The 17,998-nt window shown below is 51.6% G+C and overlaps 1 protein-coding gene across 1 annotated transcript; it reads right to left on the minus strand.

The window, feature by feature from the left end:
- Positions 1-4,843: 4,843 nt before the first annotated feature.
- On the minus strand, positions 4,844-16,949 carry NLRP6 (NLR family pyrin domain containing 6). The gene is made up of 8 exons (XM_062576374.1): positions 16,754-16,949; positions 14,479-16,204; positions 13,180-13,353; positions 10,810-10,980; positions 10,355-10,525; positions 6,546-6,716; positions 5,704-5,874; positions 4,844-4,934 (listed from the first exon to the last, which is right to left on the minus strand). Exons 1-8 carry the CDS (start codon positions 16,947-16,949, stop codon positions 4,844-4,846), a joined length of 2,871 nt encoding a protein of 956 aa, XP_062432358.1.
- Positions 16,950-17,998: the final 1,049 nt, after the last annotated feature.

Genomic DNA, 17,998 nt, shown 5'->3' on the forward strand with positions numbered 1-17,998 from the left:
TGGAAAGACTAAGCAATGAAATGATTTCTGTAGGACTGCATTCACATGACCTGCTTGCATGCATACACACCCCCTGGAGTGTGCTTAGTGGCCATAGTCATCTCCTTGCTCCTGCTGTGCATCCAGTAGCTACCTCGTGCCCTGGGAAGCTGTTGCCTGGTGACTGCTGAGGCACACTGGAGCAGCAGCAGTGGGTCTCAGGGCCCTGCGGAGCTGTATGGGGAGAGCTGTATAGCCATGCTGTGTGTCTTGGCTGCCCTTGCAGCCCCTGGAGGGTTAGCCAGTACAGCTAGTGGTGTTCAAAGAGCGACCCTGCAGACAGTAGCAATGAGGAAGACCTTTAGATGAAAAGGGAAGTCCTTGAGTCAAAGCCAAATCCCACATTTGTCTTAATAACCCTTCCTTCCTCTTTCTTCAGGTTTTCCTATCTCAGGCTGTGTTGTGTCTAGCAGTCTTTCTAAGTCGCACATTAGATGGCATGATGTGCTGCTCTAGGATCCCTCTTGCCCCAAGCAAGCAGCTATGGAGCTGTGGCTCTTTGCTTTCTCTGAGGAGAAAGGGCTGGCATCCTCTTCCCTATCCACTGCAGCTCAGCTTCTCCTTCCCTCTGCACTGTCCTCGACATTGGGCTGTGTTCTCTCCTGGGATGTTTTGGCCTCCTTGAGGGCAAAGCCTTCATGATGCTGAGTGGATCCAGTGGCACAGTTTCTTTGCGAGCAGCTCCTTACTTCTCTGGCAGCTTGGTAGTTGTGTGTGCTCACCACTGGCTGCAGGCAGTTCTTGTCAGCCCTGTGCTACTCTGCTCTCTGCAGCCATGTCCTACCTGGTCCTCTCCTCATACTGCTCCTGCCTCTCTACCTGCTCATATTGGTTCTGGCAGTTTGGCCTATACCTGCCAATGTTTTGGCTCCTGGAAGAGCAGGTCCTCAGCACCATCTCTTAACTTGTAGGGGAGGGAGGTGCTTCAATGACTTCCTTCTCCTCATACTTGTTGCTGGGACTCCAGTACCACGTACCTCTAGTGTTCCTATTCAGCCTTTATTTTGGTTGCAACTGCTGTTCTTTGGTCCAGGCTTCCTCTTGTGCATAACCACCTCTCTCTAACCTTCTGTACAACCTTTGCCCTCCTCCAAGAGGTACAGGTGCCTGTGTTTTAAGGAATCAAGGTGTAGCCTGGATCGGGCCCTGCTGCACAGTTTTCATTCAGCAGAAAAATATTGATGAGTTGTCATCAAGTCTTTAAAGGGGGAGGGGGAAGGTACCATTAAAAATACAGGTAGAATTCTTAAGACGAATTCATCAGAAGCTCAAGGAGTTGTGAGAGAAAACAACAGGGGAAGGTATAAAATCGTAAAGAAAAAAACAGGTAGTCTAATTGAAAGTTATAATGTTACCAAGTGGAGGTGTCAGTGTCCTAGGAGTGTCAGTGTAGGCAGAGCTGGTTGCAAGTGGATATTCAGCTGTGCTCAGGGCCATTTCTGGGGAGCCCAGGAGGCTGACTGTTCCCTGGCTTGCTGACCAGCACACACCCTTCAGGTGCTCGAGCAGGATGCATGCCTTGTAAGCGTCATGCATGCACTAAGCATGCAGTCACATAAGACCACAGCTCATTGCTGTGGATCCACAGTGGATTTTAAGAATTCACTGTACAACAGTTAGGGGAGTCTTACTCAATCCATCTGAAGCTGTTGTTGCAAGGACAGTTGCAGCAGAGATTCTTGTCAGTATCTGGAAAGTAACTGATCATCTCAGAGAGATTTGATTCCCTATGTGAATGTTGCTATTTGCAAAAGATACTGATAAATTGGTTATTCTATGGCTGTAAGTGTCTGTACAAAACAAAGATAATAGAGCACTCTCAGATGCATCCAGCCTTGTCCCATGGATTTGTATTGGTCGATATTTCTGAAATGATCCTTGACTCAGTGCTCTTTCTCTGCTGGTTCCTATTCTCCTTGAATCTGGTCTCTAAGCCAGAAGGTCTTAGAGACCTTGTCAGTGAGAGAAAAATAAGAACAAGAGAGTGATGAAATGAGACAAGATGATGATAGAATAAAGACAAGACTGGATAATCCTGAAACAGCAAAACGACTTGACAGTGACAAAATGATGAGTTCAAAAAAGAGATCGGATGATACAATACTGATGATAAGATACTGAAAAGACCAGTTTTTGATGAGATGTTGACCAGGTGATGCTAGAAATATCATACCTGAAAGACCAAATGACAACATACTGATAAGATGATATCAATAAGGCAATGAGATGGCATCAAAAACATGATGGCATCATACCATAAAGATTATGAGAAAATGTGAAAAAGGCTGTTAGATGATGAGGTGGTGTTAAAGAGATGATGAGATAAAAAAGATGATGAAATCATAAGATGAGATGATGCCCAAAAGACTAGACAATGATACACTGACAAAATGAGATGGTGAGATGAGAAGACAATGATGAGACAATGAAGTTGATGAGACATGGCACCAGTGCATCAGGATGGAGACATGACAAGACAGTGATGCCTGACAAGGAGATGGTGATGGTGAGGTATGAGTCACAGACAATGACATGAAACAATAAGATGGCAACATGTCAATGACAATCAGATGATAAAAATTTCAGATTGTGATGAGACCAGCTGACGTAATGCCAAAAGGACAATGCCAGAAAGACCAGATGATGAAGAAATTAACAAGGCAATGTTGGAGAAATGTCAAGGTGAAGCCAAAAAGACCAGATGAAAAGAAGATATTGGAAAGATGATGTCAAAAAGAGGGTAAGATAGCATTGAAAAGACTCATGATTTAATATTAGAAGGATGACAAGATGATGCCCAAACAGACTGTACAACAAGAGAATAGTGAGATATGACAATGAAATTATGAGAAAATGATGGTGAGATCAGATGATGACAGGACCAGAGACTGCCACGAAAAGAAAAACAGATGATAACCATGATAAGTTGATGAAGAGATGATGATGATGAGGCAATACTGATGACAAGATGGTGATGAGACAACATAAGAATGAGTTTATGATAAAAGGGTGATAGTGTTGAGATGACAATGAGATGTGTCAACAGCGACAGCAAGATGAGTCAAGGACCACATAGGTGAGACAAGTCAAAGACAATGGGAGGTCACTTCAGTTGAGAATGAGATAAAGATAAAACGAGATGATAATGCAATAACAAAAAGACCAGATGATGATGTAATGCTGAGGCAAGCTCAAATGAGACTCTGCCAAAGGGATGAGGAGACAAAAACAAAATGGCAAGGAGACAACATCAAAAATGTGACACAAAAAGAGTAGATGATAAGATGTTGGTGAGACAACAATGAAAAGATGATGAGAGGATAATGACATGATGATCAGACAATGAGGTGAGGGTGACTTGTTGACAATCAGATGACGGTGAGGATTACAATGAGATGATCAAGCAACAAACAGTTAATGATAACACCATGGTGAGAAGAAGATGCAGATGAGTTGATGGTGATGATAAGGCAATGCAAAGATGTTGATGAGATGGTACGAAGACAATGATGATGCTCGTGATTTGGTGAGTCGAGATGACACAAAGACCACGGTGAGACAATGTCAAGGTGATGCAAAGATGACAGGATGAGGATACTGATGAGTTGATGGCAAGATGATGAAAGCAAAGAACGTAAATGCTAGTGATGAGGATGAGATGTCAGTCTCAGGCTTCAGCTGTGCTGTTGAGGTAACCAGCCCTGGGACCATATGCAAGAATTGCAGTGTGACTGCCTACGCTCTTCAAACCCTTGGGTGCTGTTCTTGCACACCCTGAGTGAGCTAGTGGGCCTCTCTAGAGCCATTTCCATGTGCTGTTCAGGAGGCAGAGCCTGGCCTCAGGTGGCAGGTTTGCACACAGCTCTCCCTCCAGGGGTCTGAACAAGCTCCCTAGCACAGACCAGCTGCTCCTACCAGCCGGCCTCCGTCCCTCAGTCCCTAGCATAGTGAGTTGCCTTATCAGCCATAGCTGGTATGACTTCTGTGCCTTGCAGACACGGGAGACAAAGGTTAAGTGCTCATTTAGAGAGCTGACTACAGCTGCCTGGCTGCACAAACAAGGTTTGCTGGTAGTGGGAAGAGAAACTGGATCCATGGACTATTCCTTGGGGAGCATCCCTGCAGGTTGCCTTGCTGCTGAGCCCTAGGAGAGTCCTGGAGCATTGCCCCTGACTGCAAGAAGGAATGGAATTTCACAGTGCGTAGGGATTCTTGGGACTGGATCTTTATTTGACATTGGTATAATTAACACAGACATTCTCTACAACAAATATATGTCCAAAACAGAAATCGAAAGACCTTCCTGGGAATTACAGAATCAGACAGAAATACAGAAACCTCCATCAACGTACAAGTCACAGTGAATGAATCATGCAAGCTGAAGAAAACTTCTCTTTATCCAAGGCTTGTTTATGCTGTATTGGGGCACTCTCAACAGTAGGAGACCAAAAGTGGAAGTTTCACACACTCATCCATTGCCTCATCCCAGTTTCCTACATCCTTACATTAGTTTCCTTAGCCCTCTGTTCCTTCCCACCTACACAGGACCTTGGGGAGGTGCTATCTGCACCTGTAATGCATGAACAGCTCTCAGGCTCAGTGCTAATTCCTCCACAGAAGGATTGGCCCTGAGGCTGTGCAGCCAGACCCTGGCCCTACATTTTGAAAAGTGCTTTCAGCATTAAAAGGCCCTCTTTTAAGCAGAAGAAGCATTTCCCGGACTCCTGATCTCCTCTTAACCCGTGTGCAAGTGCAGTCAGCAATCCACCATGCCAGAGCCGCTTGCTGAAGGGAATTCTGCTCGTTAAGCATACCCTATATTTAGACTGGGCTTTATTTCTTTCAGAGCAGCCAGATTCTGCAGCATTTCTTCACTTAATCCAGATTTGTTCAGCCTGGGGAGAGGAGAAGAAAAGCGGAGTGGTTACATCTACCCACACTATTGCCTGTTAGCCACAGCACTGCACAGCCAGAAGCAAAAAAGGACAAAAAAGGCAGCCAGCATTGCTTTATGGCGTTGTTTATTCTAGCCAGCTTCTTCTGTTTCAGCAAGCACAGAGCACAGGGGAAACTGAGGTGGGGGCTAATCCACAGAGCCCCATCCCAGCAGGCTCCTGGGTGTCCTGCTCCTCCCCGGTGCTGGCATGACCACCCTGTGCCTTGCCTCTGCCCACCAGGCTGGTGGGGAGAAAGGTGCAGTCCCAAGAAACAGCCATCTCTGCTCGCATCAGGGCAGATAAAATGCATCCAACCATTTTTCTTGCCTTAGCAGTTTTTCCCAAAACATTACCAACCGCTTTAGAAAGGAGGCAGATATAATCATGCCAATTCCAGAAATGAGCAGCTGGTTGATCTGAGGGGAGAATAACAGGGCTGGTCCCTGCTAGCTGGCAGGAGGCAGCAGCAGCTCCAGCTGCCAACGCAATGCTCTCCAGACTGAACCAGTCAGCACCCAAGGTGTGTTTGGCCCCTGGTACCAAGGTACCTGCAGAAAAGGGTGTGAAGAGCAGCAATAGCTTTGCAGAAAACATTCTTCGGCCTCCTAGGGCAGGTTAGGAGCACCCAGGAGCACTGGCCTGGCAGGATGGAGGCCCACGTCATACTTGGTTTGTGTCTGTCCCCAGAGGGAACCATCCTGCAGCCCCAGAGCTGAATGTCCCTTACCAGAGTCTCTGCAGGAGGCAGGTGGGATGTTTGAGTCCCTCACAGAGCAGCAGCATGCCGCTGTCTCCCAGGTCATTCTCACTCAGGTCCAGGTGCACCAGGCTCTGGCTGGCACTGAGCACAGTGGCGAGGTCTGCACAGCAGGCACCTGTGAGCCGGCACTGCCACAGGCTGCCAAAGAGAAGTTTGAAGAATGGCAAAAGGGGTCTCCTAGCTGTGCTGGCATGTGCAGTCCTTCACAACCAGAAAGCTCACTCTCAGTGTCTATGCATCTACCCCAGAGCCAGCAAGGAGGCAGCGCCTGGAGGTTTCCAGTCACCTTCTGGTCCTCAATGTGCCTGGAAGAAATCAGCAGGGGAGCTTGCCCCAGCGCCTTGCTCCAAGCTGGCTATAATGTCCCCAGGATGGGGAACATCTCTGCAGATGGGCATGAGCAGAATTTGGTCTCCCCTTGACTGGGATGCCCTGTGATTATTTCTCAAAGCTATGAAATATTATCAGACTGGTCTTTATGGGGAAAATGTCTAGCTACATGCACCTGAAAATTTTGTTTGGTGCCATATCCAACTGTCGTTGCGGTGATGATCATCTAGGAGCACATTAAATCCTAGCTATCTCCTCTGAGTGCTAGCCAGGAAATACTTTCTTTCTATTTTTAAGCTGCAAACACCCCACTTTCAGAGACCCTTGGTGATCATTCAAAAAAGCCCAAACTGCCTCCAGAGAGGAACAGTGACTGGCTTTTGGGGAAGCACAGGTGAGTAGCAGCAGGTCCTTATAGAGAGATCTTCCTGTCCCCAGGGGCTCACTGCACATGGGGAGCACCCAGAGGAGCCCCTCACCTCAGCATCTGCACCCGGCAGGCAGCATCCTGCAGGCTCTCACACAGCTGTCGCACGCCTCCGTCCCCCAGCTCGTTGTCCCCCAGGTGCAGCTCCGTCAGGCTCGAGTTCATGCGGAGTGCCATGGCGAGAGCCCCACAGCATGCCTCCGTCAGGCGACACTGCCACAGCCTGTGTGGGGAACACATAGAAAATCACAGAATAAGTAAGGTTGGAAGGGACCTCTGGAGATCATCTAGTCCAACCCCCCTGCTCAGCAGAGTCTCCTAGAGCACGTTACACAGGGTTGCATCCAGGCAGGCTTTGAAGATCTCCAGAGAAGGAGACTCCACCACCTCTCTGGGCAACCTGTTCCAGTGCCCTGTCACTCTCACAGTGAAGAAATTCCCCATCACGTTCAGGCGGAACTTCCTGTGGTTCAATTTTTGCCCATTGCCTCTTGTCCTGTCACATGGGACAACTGAAAAGAGTTTGTCCCCATCCCCCTGACACTCTCCCTTCAGGTACTTATACACATTGATAAGATCCCCCCTCAGTCTTCTCTTCTCCAGGCTAAACAGGCCCAGCTCTCACAGCTGTTCCTCATAGGGCAGATGCTCCAGTGCTCTGGTCATCCTCCTAGCCCTACGCTGGACTCTCTCCAGTAGCTCCATGTTTGTCTTGTGCTGGGGAGCCCAGAAGTGGACACAGTACTCGAGATGAGGCCTCCCCAGGGCTGAGTAGAGGGGCAGGATCACCTCCCTCGACCTGCTGGCAATGCTCTTCCTAATGCACCCCAGGATACCATTGGCCTTCCTGGCCACAAGGGCACATTGCTGGCTCATGGTCAACTTGTCATCCACCAGCACTCCCAGGTCCTTCTCTGCAGAGCTGCTTTCCAGAAGGTCAGCCCCCAGCTTGTACTGGTGCATGGGGTTATTCCTCCCTAGGTGCAGGACCCTGCACTTGCCCTTGTTGAACCTCAGGAGGTTCCTCTGCGCCCGACTCTCCAGCCTGTCCAGGTCTCTCTGAATGGCAGCACAGCCCTCAGGTGTGTCAGCCACTCTTCCCAGCTTGGTATCATCAGCAAACTTGCTGAGGAGGCACTTCGTCCCCTCATCCAGGTCATTGATTAATAAGTGGAACAGGATGGGACCCAGTACTGAGCCCTGAGGGACTCCACTAGCCAGAGGCCTCCAACTAGACTCCACGCCACTGATGACAACCCTCTGAGCTCTGCCTTTCAGCCAGCTCTCAATCCACCTCACTGTCCGCTCGTCTAACCCACCCTTCCTGAGCTTCTCTAGGAGGGTGTTATGGGAGACAGTGTCAAAAGCCTTGCTGAAGTCAAGGTGGACAACATCCACTGCTCTCCCCTCATCTACCCAGACAGTCATTCCATCATAGAAGGCTACCAGATTGGTCAAGCAGGATTTCCCCTTGGTGAATCCATGCTGACTACTCCTGATCACCTTCTTTTCCTCTACAACCTTAGAGATGACATCCAGAATGAGCTGTTCCATCACCTTTCCAGGGATGGAGGTGAGGCTGACCAGCCTTAGTTGCCTGGGTCCTGCTTCTTGCCCTTTTTGAAGACAGGAGTGACACTGGCTTTCTTCCAGTCCTCAGGCACCTCTCCAGTTCTCCAGGACCTTTCAAAGATGACGGAGAGCGGCCTGGCAACAACATCCGCCAGCTCCCTCAGTACTTGTGGGTGCATCCCATTTGGGCCCATGGATTTGTGGATGTGTAGCCTGCCTAGAAGGTCTCTAATCCTATTCTCCTCAACCAAAGGAAAGTCTTCCCTTCTCCAGACTTTCTCCCTTGTCTCCAGGCTCTGGGATTCATGAGGGCTGCCCTTAGCAGTGAAGACTGAAGCAAAGAAGGCATTCAGTAATTCTGCCTTCTCTGTATCCCTTGTCACCAGGGCCCCTGCCCCATTCAGCAGCGGGCCCACATTTTCCCTAGTCCTCCTCTTGCTGTTGATGTATTTGAAGAATCCCTTCCTATTGTCCTTGACATCCCTTGCCAGACTCAATTCCAACATGGCCTTAGCCTTCCTCACCACATCTCTACGTACGCTGACAGCATTCCTATAATCCTCCCAAATAGCCTGTCCCCTCTTCAACAGTCTATGTACTTTCTTCTTCTGTCTGAATTTGGCCAAGAGCTCCTTGCTCGCCCATGCAGGTCTCCTGCCCCCTTTGCTGGACTTCTTTCTCCTTGGGATGCACCGCTCTTGAGCTTGGAGGAAGTAATGTTTGAATAGCAACCTGCTCTCCTTGACCCCCCTTCCTTCTAGGGCCTTAACCCATGAGATTCCTCCAAGTAGGTCTCTGAAGAGCCCGAAGTCCGCTCTCCTGAAGTCCAGGGCTGCAATCCTGCTTGTTGCCTTATTTCTTTCCTGCAGGATCCTGAACTCCACCATCTCATGGTCACTGCAGCCAAGCCAGCCCCCAACCTTCACACCTCTAACCAGTCCCTCTCTGTTGGTAAGGACAAGGTCCAGCAGGACGCCCTTCCTCGTAGGCTCCTCCACCATTTGTGACAAGAAGTTATCATCGATGCATTGCAGGAGCCTCCTGGACTGTTTGTGCCTTGCTGTGCAGTCCCTCCAGCAGATATGAGGGTGGTCGAAGTCCCCCATGAGAACTAGCGCCTGTGATCATGAGGCTACTTCCAGTTGCCTGTAGGAGGCCTCATCAGCTTCCTCTTCCTGGTCAGGTGGCCTGTAGTAGACACCCACAGCAGCGTCCCCCATGTTAGCCTGCCCTTTAATCTTCACCCATAAGCTCTCAACTGCCTCCTCCTCCACCCCTAGGCAGAGCTCGATGCATTCCAGTTGCTCTCTCACATAAAGAGCAACTCCACCACCTCGCCTTCCTGGCCTGTCTTTCCTAAAAAGCACATAGCCATCCATGACAGCATTCCAATCATGTGAGCTATCCCACCATGTCTCTCTAAAAAGCCGCAGGTGACACTTTCACAGCCACTCTGGCAACCCATCATGCCAGCTCTCCGCATGGGTAATGCCCACAGCCCTCAGCTATGCTCACTGCATGCTCACTCCACAGCTGGCGAGGAGAACATCTCAGTACCCCTGGCACTGCAGCTCCCTCGCTTTGCTTGCGATAAAAGGCTCAGTATCATTCACCTTTAAAAAAAAAAGCTGCCAAACAGAAGGGCTGCATCACCTGTCTCCCTCCTGAAGACCACACTGAAGCAATGGTGGTGACCGCTAGCCCCTGTTAGTGCATCCACCTGTCAAGACTGGGCACCTTTTCCCAGAGCAGTGCAGATGAGAGAGATGTTGCCTGAGCCCTGGGAAATGCTGCTGACCCCACTTTTAGTGTGGCAGAGTATTGCCACACCGCTGGGCACTGCTACTCGCTCTTGCTGTGCAACCCTCCGCAGCCATTTCCCCTGTCTGGCTTTCTGCTGCCTATGCTCATAGGACTGCTGAGATAGGACTCATTAGTAGCTCACAAGGCAAAACGATCCACACAGAAATGTATAAAATCTAGTTGGGAACCCCAGAGTTGTCAGTGCTGATGGTACTGGTGAAAGACATCATCTCAGCAAGTAAACCTGTCCCTTGCTGACAGATGCATGCATGGCCAGCAAAGACTGTTTGGGTGTCTTAAGAGGACAGCAAGCGTACTACAGTATGCCAAAGAGCCTATTAAATCTTTGCCATCTCCTCTGAGTGCTAGACAGTAATTGCTTTATATTTTTAACTTGTGGATATCTTGCCTGCAGACATTCTTGGGGTCCACCGGACAGTGCCCACAACTCATGACCCTCAGGGAGCACCCAGAGGAGCCCCTCACCTCAGCATCTGCACCCGGCAGGCAGCATCCTGCAGGCTCTCACACAGCTGTTGCACACCTCTGTCCCCCAGCTCGTTGTTCCCCAGGTGCAGCTCCGTCAGGCTCGAGTTCATGCGGAGTGCCATGGCGAGAGCCCCACAGCATGCCTCCGTCAGGTGACACTGCCACAGCCTGTGTGGGGAACATGCAGTAAATGCAATGCCTACACAAGGCTTTATCTCCTGACAGCTTATCTCCAAACACCTCTGACTGCTTTATGAACCTGAAGGTCGTGCTGACTTGCTAGTACACCTAAGGCAGGCAGGGAGGGATGCAACACAGCAGGCTCGCTCACCCAGGCACAGCAAGGGATGACCATTCCCAGATCAGCACCCTACACACCCAGCCGCATTGCCCCCACTGCCCTCACCTGCTTCATCCCCGCGGAGCAAACCTGCAAGCCCAGTGTACAGTACCAGAGCTTCTGCACCCTGCAGCTGGGTTGTGTTAGTCCCCTGCACAGCTCCTGCACCCCGCTGTCAGCCAAGGGGTTGTCACTGAGGTCTAGGTGGGCCAGGCTTGGTGTGGCACTGAGCACGGTGGCGAGGTCCTTGCAGCTGGCAGCTGTGAGGTTGCAACAGCCGAGCCTGCGGGAGAGAGGAGCGGTAGGGTTGCCTGGCTGAGCAGAGACTCTCGTGGGCGCTTCATCCCTGTCACCAACCCTTTCCGCCTTCCAAGACCACTGGTGTCAGTCCTCCCTATGGCAGGTCAGAACAGACAGCTAAGCAGCCATTTCAGCTAAAAATGATGACAATTCCTCTGCCTCATAGAATCATAGAATCGGTAAGGTTGGAAGGGACCTCTGGAGATCATCTAGTCCAACCCCCCTGCTCAGCAGAGTCACCTAGAGCACGTTAGACAGGGTTGCATCCGGGCAGGCTTTGAAGATCTCCAGAGAAGGAGACTCCACCACCTCTCTGGGCAACCTGTTCCAGTGCCCTGTCACTCTCACAGTGAAGAAATTCCCCATCACGTTCAGGCGGAACTTCCTGTGGTTCAGTTTTTGCCCATTGCCTCTTGTCCTGTCACATGGGACAACTGAAAAGAGTTTGGCCCCACCCCCTGACACCCTCCCTTCAGGTACTTATACACATTGATAAGATCCCCCCTCAGTCTTCTCTTCCCCAGGCTGAACAGGCCCAGCTCTCACAGCTGTTCCTCATAGGGCAGATGCTCCAGTGCTTTGGTCATCCTCCTAGCCCTACGCTGGACTCTCTCCAGTAGCTCCATGTTTGTCTTGTGCTGGGGAGCCCAGAAGTGGACACAGTACTCGAGATGAGGCCTCCCCAGGGCTGAGTAGAGGGGCAGGATCACCTCCCTCGACCTGCTGGCCTCCTACCAAAGAACCTTCCGTTTGAGACCTCCATTGCAAGGACTGCATCTTCTGTTACACCATCACGCCTCCCTCCCCCAATACTGAGAAAAGGGCCCCATGCAAACGGAAAGTGAAGCATATGCTCAATTCGTATAAAGAAGCTAAAACCTGTGAGGCTGAAGGTCATGGCGCATCTGACCCCAGGCTGCCTGTGGGTGCGGAAGTGGCTTCTGCAGTGGCTCTGGCGCTAAAGGGGAGATAGTGTTGGAAAAGAGAGGGGGCACCTTGCTGTTCTCTGCCTCTGCAGATCCCTTTCCAAAGGCAGGCTCAGGCTGTGCAGGAACATACAGTCAACCATTTGGTGAATTTCCTTGCTCCCAAGGCTCCAGGGTCAATGATGCTGAGAACACCTCAAACTCCCTCCAAAGTGGGAAATACAATGCAAATCTCCAGACTACAAGTGACAAAATGCCGACATGCAGCCACAAGGCAAAACCTAGCAGCAATCACATTACGCTGTAGTGCCGACACGGAAGGATAAAGCAACCAAAGCATATCCATTTAGCCCTAGAGTAAAAGTCTGAGGTCACACCGTCTTGTCAGAATGGACATGCTTAATCCACCACACTTCTGAAGTCTCAAAGAGATTCCCTCCAAGCCTCTGGCCTAAACCAATACTGAAACAAATAGGTGGGCACCACTAGGGGCCAGTTCATCCTTTCCCCAAGAAGACTGGTGCTCCACAGCATAAGTCACCTCTGCAGATGGTGTATATTTCTCAACGGTGTGTGGCCTACCCTGCCCTGCCTGGACTCACCGGGGCCTGAAAACACCTGCGGCGGCAGAGCAAGAGCCTGCGGAGAAAGTGCCTGTGGGGGACAGAGATGCCAAAGCCCTAACAAGCAGGCAATGGAGACAGTAATGAAGACCCTCTGCTATAACTTTTCTGTCTGACCTAGGCACTTAGCATGGGTTATAGCCTCCTTTCCCACAGTGCTCTAGTAAAACTGGCATTTCTTTTCTTTACATTTCAAAAGTGTTGATGACGAACAGTTATGCATTGCACATAAAATATGTAGGCAGTTGAATCTGACCTAAGGCCAACGTCAGTGTCGCCATGTGGGAGACTCATTTTTAAAATGTGAAATCAAATTATATTAACAGGAAAGGCAATAGTAAGGGGCAAATAAGGGAACGGGTCTGTCTTGTCTCAAGCTGTCTTCAGCAAAGGCAGCAAGAGTGACTGGCTCTTTCTCAACCCTTTTTTTCTTCCTCTTCCTGTCTCGTATGAAGAGAGAAATGGTCCTGCCACCTCTCAGTTAACGTGCAGACCCGTCCTGCTGTGCCACGGGGCAGACTGGGCACAGGGCAAGCGGTAACCTTGGGCAGACAGTTGTGTTCACCCCGGCCCCAAGCCTCATTGCCCGCGAGGCAGCCGAGGAGGTGCAGGAAGGAGCACCGCATCCCTTACCGCAGCGTATGCACCTGGCAGGCGGCGTGGTTCAGGCCCTCACACAGCAGCTTCAAGCCTCCATCCCTCAGCTCTTCATTCCCACCCAGGTCCAGCTCTGTCAGGGTGCTTTTTGCTCTGAGGACAGAGGCGAGAGCCCCGCAGCAGGCGTCTGTGAGTTGACACCGATCAAACCTGCAAAGAGAGAGGCGGAGAGGAGCCACAGGGCTCAGCACAGCTCCCCTGACCCGTGGAAACACAGGCCGACCCCTCTTCGACATGGCCATCACTGACAGTGTCCAGAAACCAGGTTACGCTTCAAGGATGGCCCCTGGGAAACAGGGGACCAGCCTCTCCCACTGTGCCATGCATCGCGGTAGCGTGGGGTTATCCTCCCGGCACAGTGCGGAGTCCTGGCCAGCCAGCAGCTTGCCCACAGCAACTCTTCTAAGATGTGAGTCTCACTCCAGGCAGTAAAAAGACTGGGGTTTGCTTGTTCCCCTTGGCTGGCTGACAGGAATGAGCTATTACCTTAGTGTCTTTAATTTACAGCCTGACTTTTCCAACGCTTCACAGAGCAGGTGGATGGGCGAATCCTTGCCTTCCTCCTGCTGTTTTTCCCTACAAACAAAAAAATGCTTTAAATATTGCTCCTTGGCCGCTGATTGCATTTCAAGCTCACAACTGTAAAAGCAGCCCCTTGGGCCCCTTGGCAAAACCTACAGATGGTTTCTGGCAGAGTCGTGGCCAGCGGCCACATGTGGCCAGCATGGCCAGCCGGTTTGGCAACATCTCTTGGCTGGGCACACGCTCAGTCCTGCATAGCTCTGCCCCAGAGGGATATAAGGGTGCCAGTGCCGATCCCCGTGCCCTGCCTTGCCCAGGGCTTTCCCTGCCTCAAGCGCTATCCAGCGCTAGCACACCAGGATGAGGGGGAAAGGAGCAGGCAGCACTGAGCACACATGGCAGGCACCTCTGAAGAGGGTGAGCTCCTTCCATGAACTGCTATGGGAAAGAGGTTGGCACCAAGAAAGCAAAAATCGTGGCAGGTTTTGTTGCCTTGCTGTGCGCAGAGAGGCCAGTGCTTGTGCCCCTTGCAGGAAGACTCTCTGTCCTGGGCAATCGCTGCAGCTAGGCAGAGCCCCCATCCTTGCAAGGGTCCAAAATGGTCAAACGTAGCCCCTAACAGCTCCCACCGAGGGCACTGCATGGTGGGAGAGCAGCTTAGCTCGGGGAGGGCTCATCCAGCCATTCCTGGGTTACCAAGACTCTTTCAGCTTGAAGGGAATTTGCCAGTTTGCGATTCTGGGTCTTACATACCAGTGCACTCGCTTTGCCGGCTGCAGGCCTGTGTAATCCTCGGGGCTGTCCCACATAAAGGAGCAATGTCCCAGATCGAGCGACTCCAGCTTGGGGAAGTTTTTTATACTGAATGAAAGGACAATTTGATCAAACTGGTTAAGACTGACCCCTCGGAGATACATTCCTGTGAAGCGATCCAAAGCACCTGTCACAAAACGCTCGTCTTGGATTTCATATAAACAGTGACAGACCTCCATCTCCCGGATCACTGTAATCTCCTGTGTGAGAACAGCTAAGGTGTTTTTTTGGCTTTTCTGAAGCCACATGAGTAATTCTTGTGTAACCTTTGGTGAAATTTTACACTGGATTTCCTTCTCCAGAGCATTTCTTCGTTCCTCATTTAAGAGGCCAAACAGGAACCGTACGGTTAACATGAAGTAGTTCCTTGAGCTGCCATAGTTCTCCAGCAACTTGTTCACGTCCCTCACAGGATCACCTGGAAGCCTCTGTGTTTCTCCTTCATCTTCAAGTAGATAAAAGAGAGCCGCGAAAAATTCCTGGAAGCTGAGGTGGATGAAGCTGTAGGTGGTAACACAGTCAATGTCTTTTTGGAAGATGTGCTCACTGAGGAGGAGCGGGAGGACCTCTCTCTGGTCCAGTTCATACCTCTGCACCTCATCTTCCTCAAACAGGACTTTTTGCTTCCAAATCCCATCAGCAGCCAGGCAACAAAGTTTCCGCAGCACCGTGGGCACGCTCTGCTTCAGCTTGTCACTCAGGGAACGGAGCAGAGCAGTGAGATAGAGAATGTAAATTCCCGTCATGGTCTTTGTGTTTTGTGCGAGACCCTTCTTTTTGCTGAGCTGCTGCTTCATGACAGTACAGATGATCCAGCACACAATGGGCACGAGGCACATGGTGAAGAGGGTTTCATTTTCTCGGACAAACTGAAAGACTGTGGCTGCCTGCTCCGCGTTTTTGAAAAACTTGTGGAAATACTCCTTCCTCTCTACCTCGGAAAAGCCAAGGATTTCCGCGTAGCGCTCGCCCTCCAGGCAGTTGCCCAGTTTCTGCAGTGCAGCCGGCCGCGTAGTGATGAGCAGGGAGCACTCGCGGAGAACCGTTTTCCGAAACAGGCTGCTCAGGGTGATTTCCACTGGCCTCTTCTCTTCCAAGGAATCGGAGCACAGGTCCACCTGGGGCCGATCGAAGGAAAAGCGTAGCTCGTCAAAGCCGTCAATCACAAACAAGAGCTTCTCTGGGCTTCTCAGCATCTCAGTGAGTGGGGGAGAGCCACCACGACAGCAGCTGGTGATCAGGTCAGCCACGCTCGCCTCGCCGGTGAGAAGGTTGCCCTCCCGACAGTGTATGTAGAAAACATAGTCAAACTCCACAAATACCTTGTCTGATGCCCAGTCCAACATGATTTTCCTGGCAGTCATCGTCTTCCCAATGCCTGCTGCTCCGAGGAGCACCACAACCTTGGGGGTCAATCCGTCAGGGCTGGGCTTAAAAAGGTCGCCTACGGCAATGCAGGAGCTGGCTTGCTCCTTCAAGATCTCCGTGTGCCTCCGTCCCATGGCAATGATCTCATGTTCCCGCTGCTCCTCATCTCGGTGGTTATTGACAATCACCAGCTTGGAGTACCTGGCGTTCAGGCTCACACTCTCACCGACACGAGCATTTTGATCTTTCATTGTGCTGTAAGCTTCCCGGATCTTCTTTTTGTAATCTTTCCTGTAATCTGAAATGGGGACAGATCGCATCAGAACTGCAGGAAACTTTTCATGTGATGTCTGTCAACCTTCTGATAAAAACACTGTAACCAAAAAAAGCAGGTTTTGCACCACCCGCAGCCCCTACAACCCCTCTCATTGTGAAGCCCTCTCATCCGCTCAGGAGGGCCAACCACCACCTCCTCCAGGTGATGCTCAGACAAGGGGCCAGCGAGCCGCCCCCTCAGCAGCAGCACCTGGTTTGGTTCCGGCCACCCTCAGTCTTGGCAGCCCTGGGGCTGTGGGGTAAGCGGCAGCAGCACCCGCACACTTGCTCTGACAGTGTCTACCTGGTACCGACGACCTCGGTAGAGGAGAGGGCCCCAGGACTGGAAGAGAAATTGCACAAAGCCATTAGTGGGTAGCAGCAAAGACCCTGCTGGCCTCCCCCAAATCCCCAGGCTCAGCAGGGAAGGATGACATCTCTGCAGAGCTCAAGCTGCACTGCTCCACCGCCTTTCCACTCCCCTTCCCCAGGCAGGTTTCGCCTTCCAGGCATCCAGACTCGGCTTTCCCACCTTTCTTTCTGCCTTCCTTGAGCGTGGCCGCAGCATCGCGGCGGTGGATCTGCTCCAGCACAGTCACAGCAACATCCAGGGCAGCATCTCTGCCGTAAAAACCGAGCATGCGGTTTTTCGTGTCAGTCCGGTCAGCGCTCTCCAGGCACCCGAAGGGAATGTTGGCTTGGCCCTGGAGGTCTCCATGTGCCAACATGTCCCGAAATCTTTTAAAATCGTCCGATGAGAGGTCTTCCAGGGCATGGAGCAGCAGCTTCCCGGCGATGCCTTGGGGGTTGCCTCTGCAAGGGGTGCTACTCATGCTGTTGTGCAGCTCCAGATGGAGACCCCCGAGCAATGTGAATGTGTGGCCCAGCACCTGTGCCAGGGGAAGGAGGGCTGAGGCCATCACCTTGGCCGCAGCGGCATTCAGAGAAATGCTGCCAGCTCTGCTGCTCCAGCACTGCCATTGCAACCAGAGCTCTCCCACCACCACCCTGGCCCTGGGAGGGGGCCTGGCACCTCTGGAGAGTGGCAGGGGTGCTGTGGAACATCCTCTTTCCCATTGGGCCAAAATGAGCAGCAAACACCTACAGTGGTGCCTGGAAGGTAGCCTTCGCAGTTGTGTCAGCCCCTGCAGTCCCACTCTCCAGACCTGCCCCCACCCAAGCTCTCACAGTCCTGTGCAGCCACGAGGCATGTCCCCACCCAGGAAAGCAGTGTCCCCACCAGGACAACCATGTCCTCATCAGGACAGCCACATCCCCACCAGGAAAGCAGCATCCCACCAGGACAGACATGACCCCACTAGAAGAGCTGTGTCTCCACCAGGAGAGCACCATCCCCACCAGGAAAGCAACATCCACATCAGGAAAGCAGCATCCCCACCATGACAGCCATGCCCCTACCAGGATAGACTCATCCTCACCAGGAAAATTGCATTCCCACCAGGACAGCCATGTCCCCACCAGGAGAGCAGCATCCCCACCAGGAGAGCCATGACCCCACCAGAAGAGCTCTGTCTCCACCAGGAGAACCATGTCTTCATTAGGACAGCCCTGTCCCCACCAGGACAGCCGTGTCCCTGCTAGGAGAGTAGTGTCCCTGACAGGAGCACAGCTGGGCAGCTGCCATGCTTGGAGCACAGCTGCATCGCCCCCTGGGACTTACCGCGCAGCACCAGGAGCTGCCAAAGGGTTTCGTTGTGAAGGAGCACCAAGTCTCACGAGCTGCACAAGTTCTCTGAGTTCACCTTCGGGCAAGCTT

This window comes from Rhea pennata, chromosome 5 (assembly GCF_028389875.1).
Source record: "Rhea pennata isolate bPtePen1 chromosome 5, bPtePen1.pri, whole genome shotgun sequence".
NCBI classification, from domain to species: Eukaryota; Metazoa; Chordata; class Aves; order Rheiformes; family Rheidae; genus Rhea; species Rhea pennata.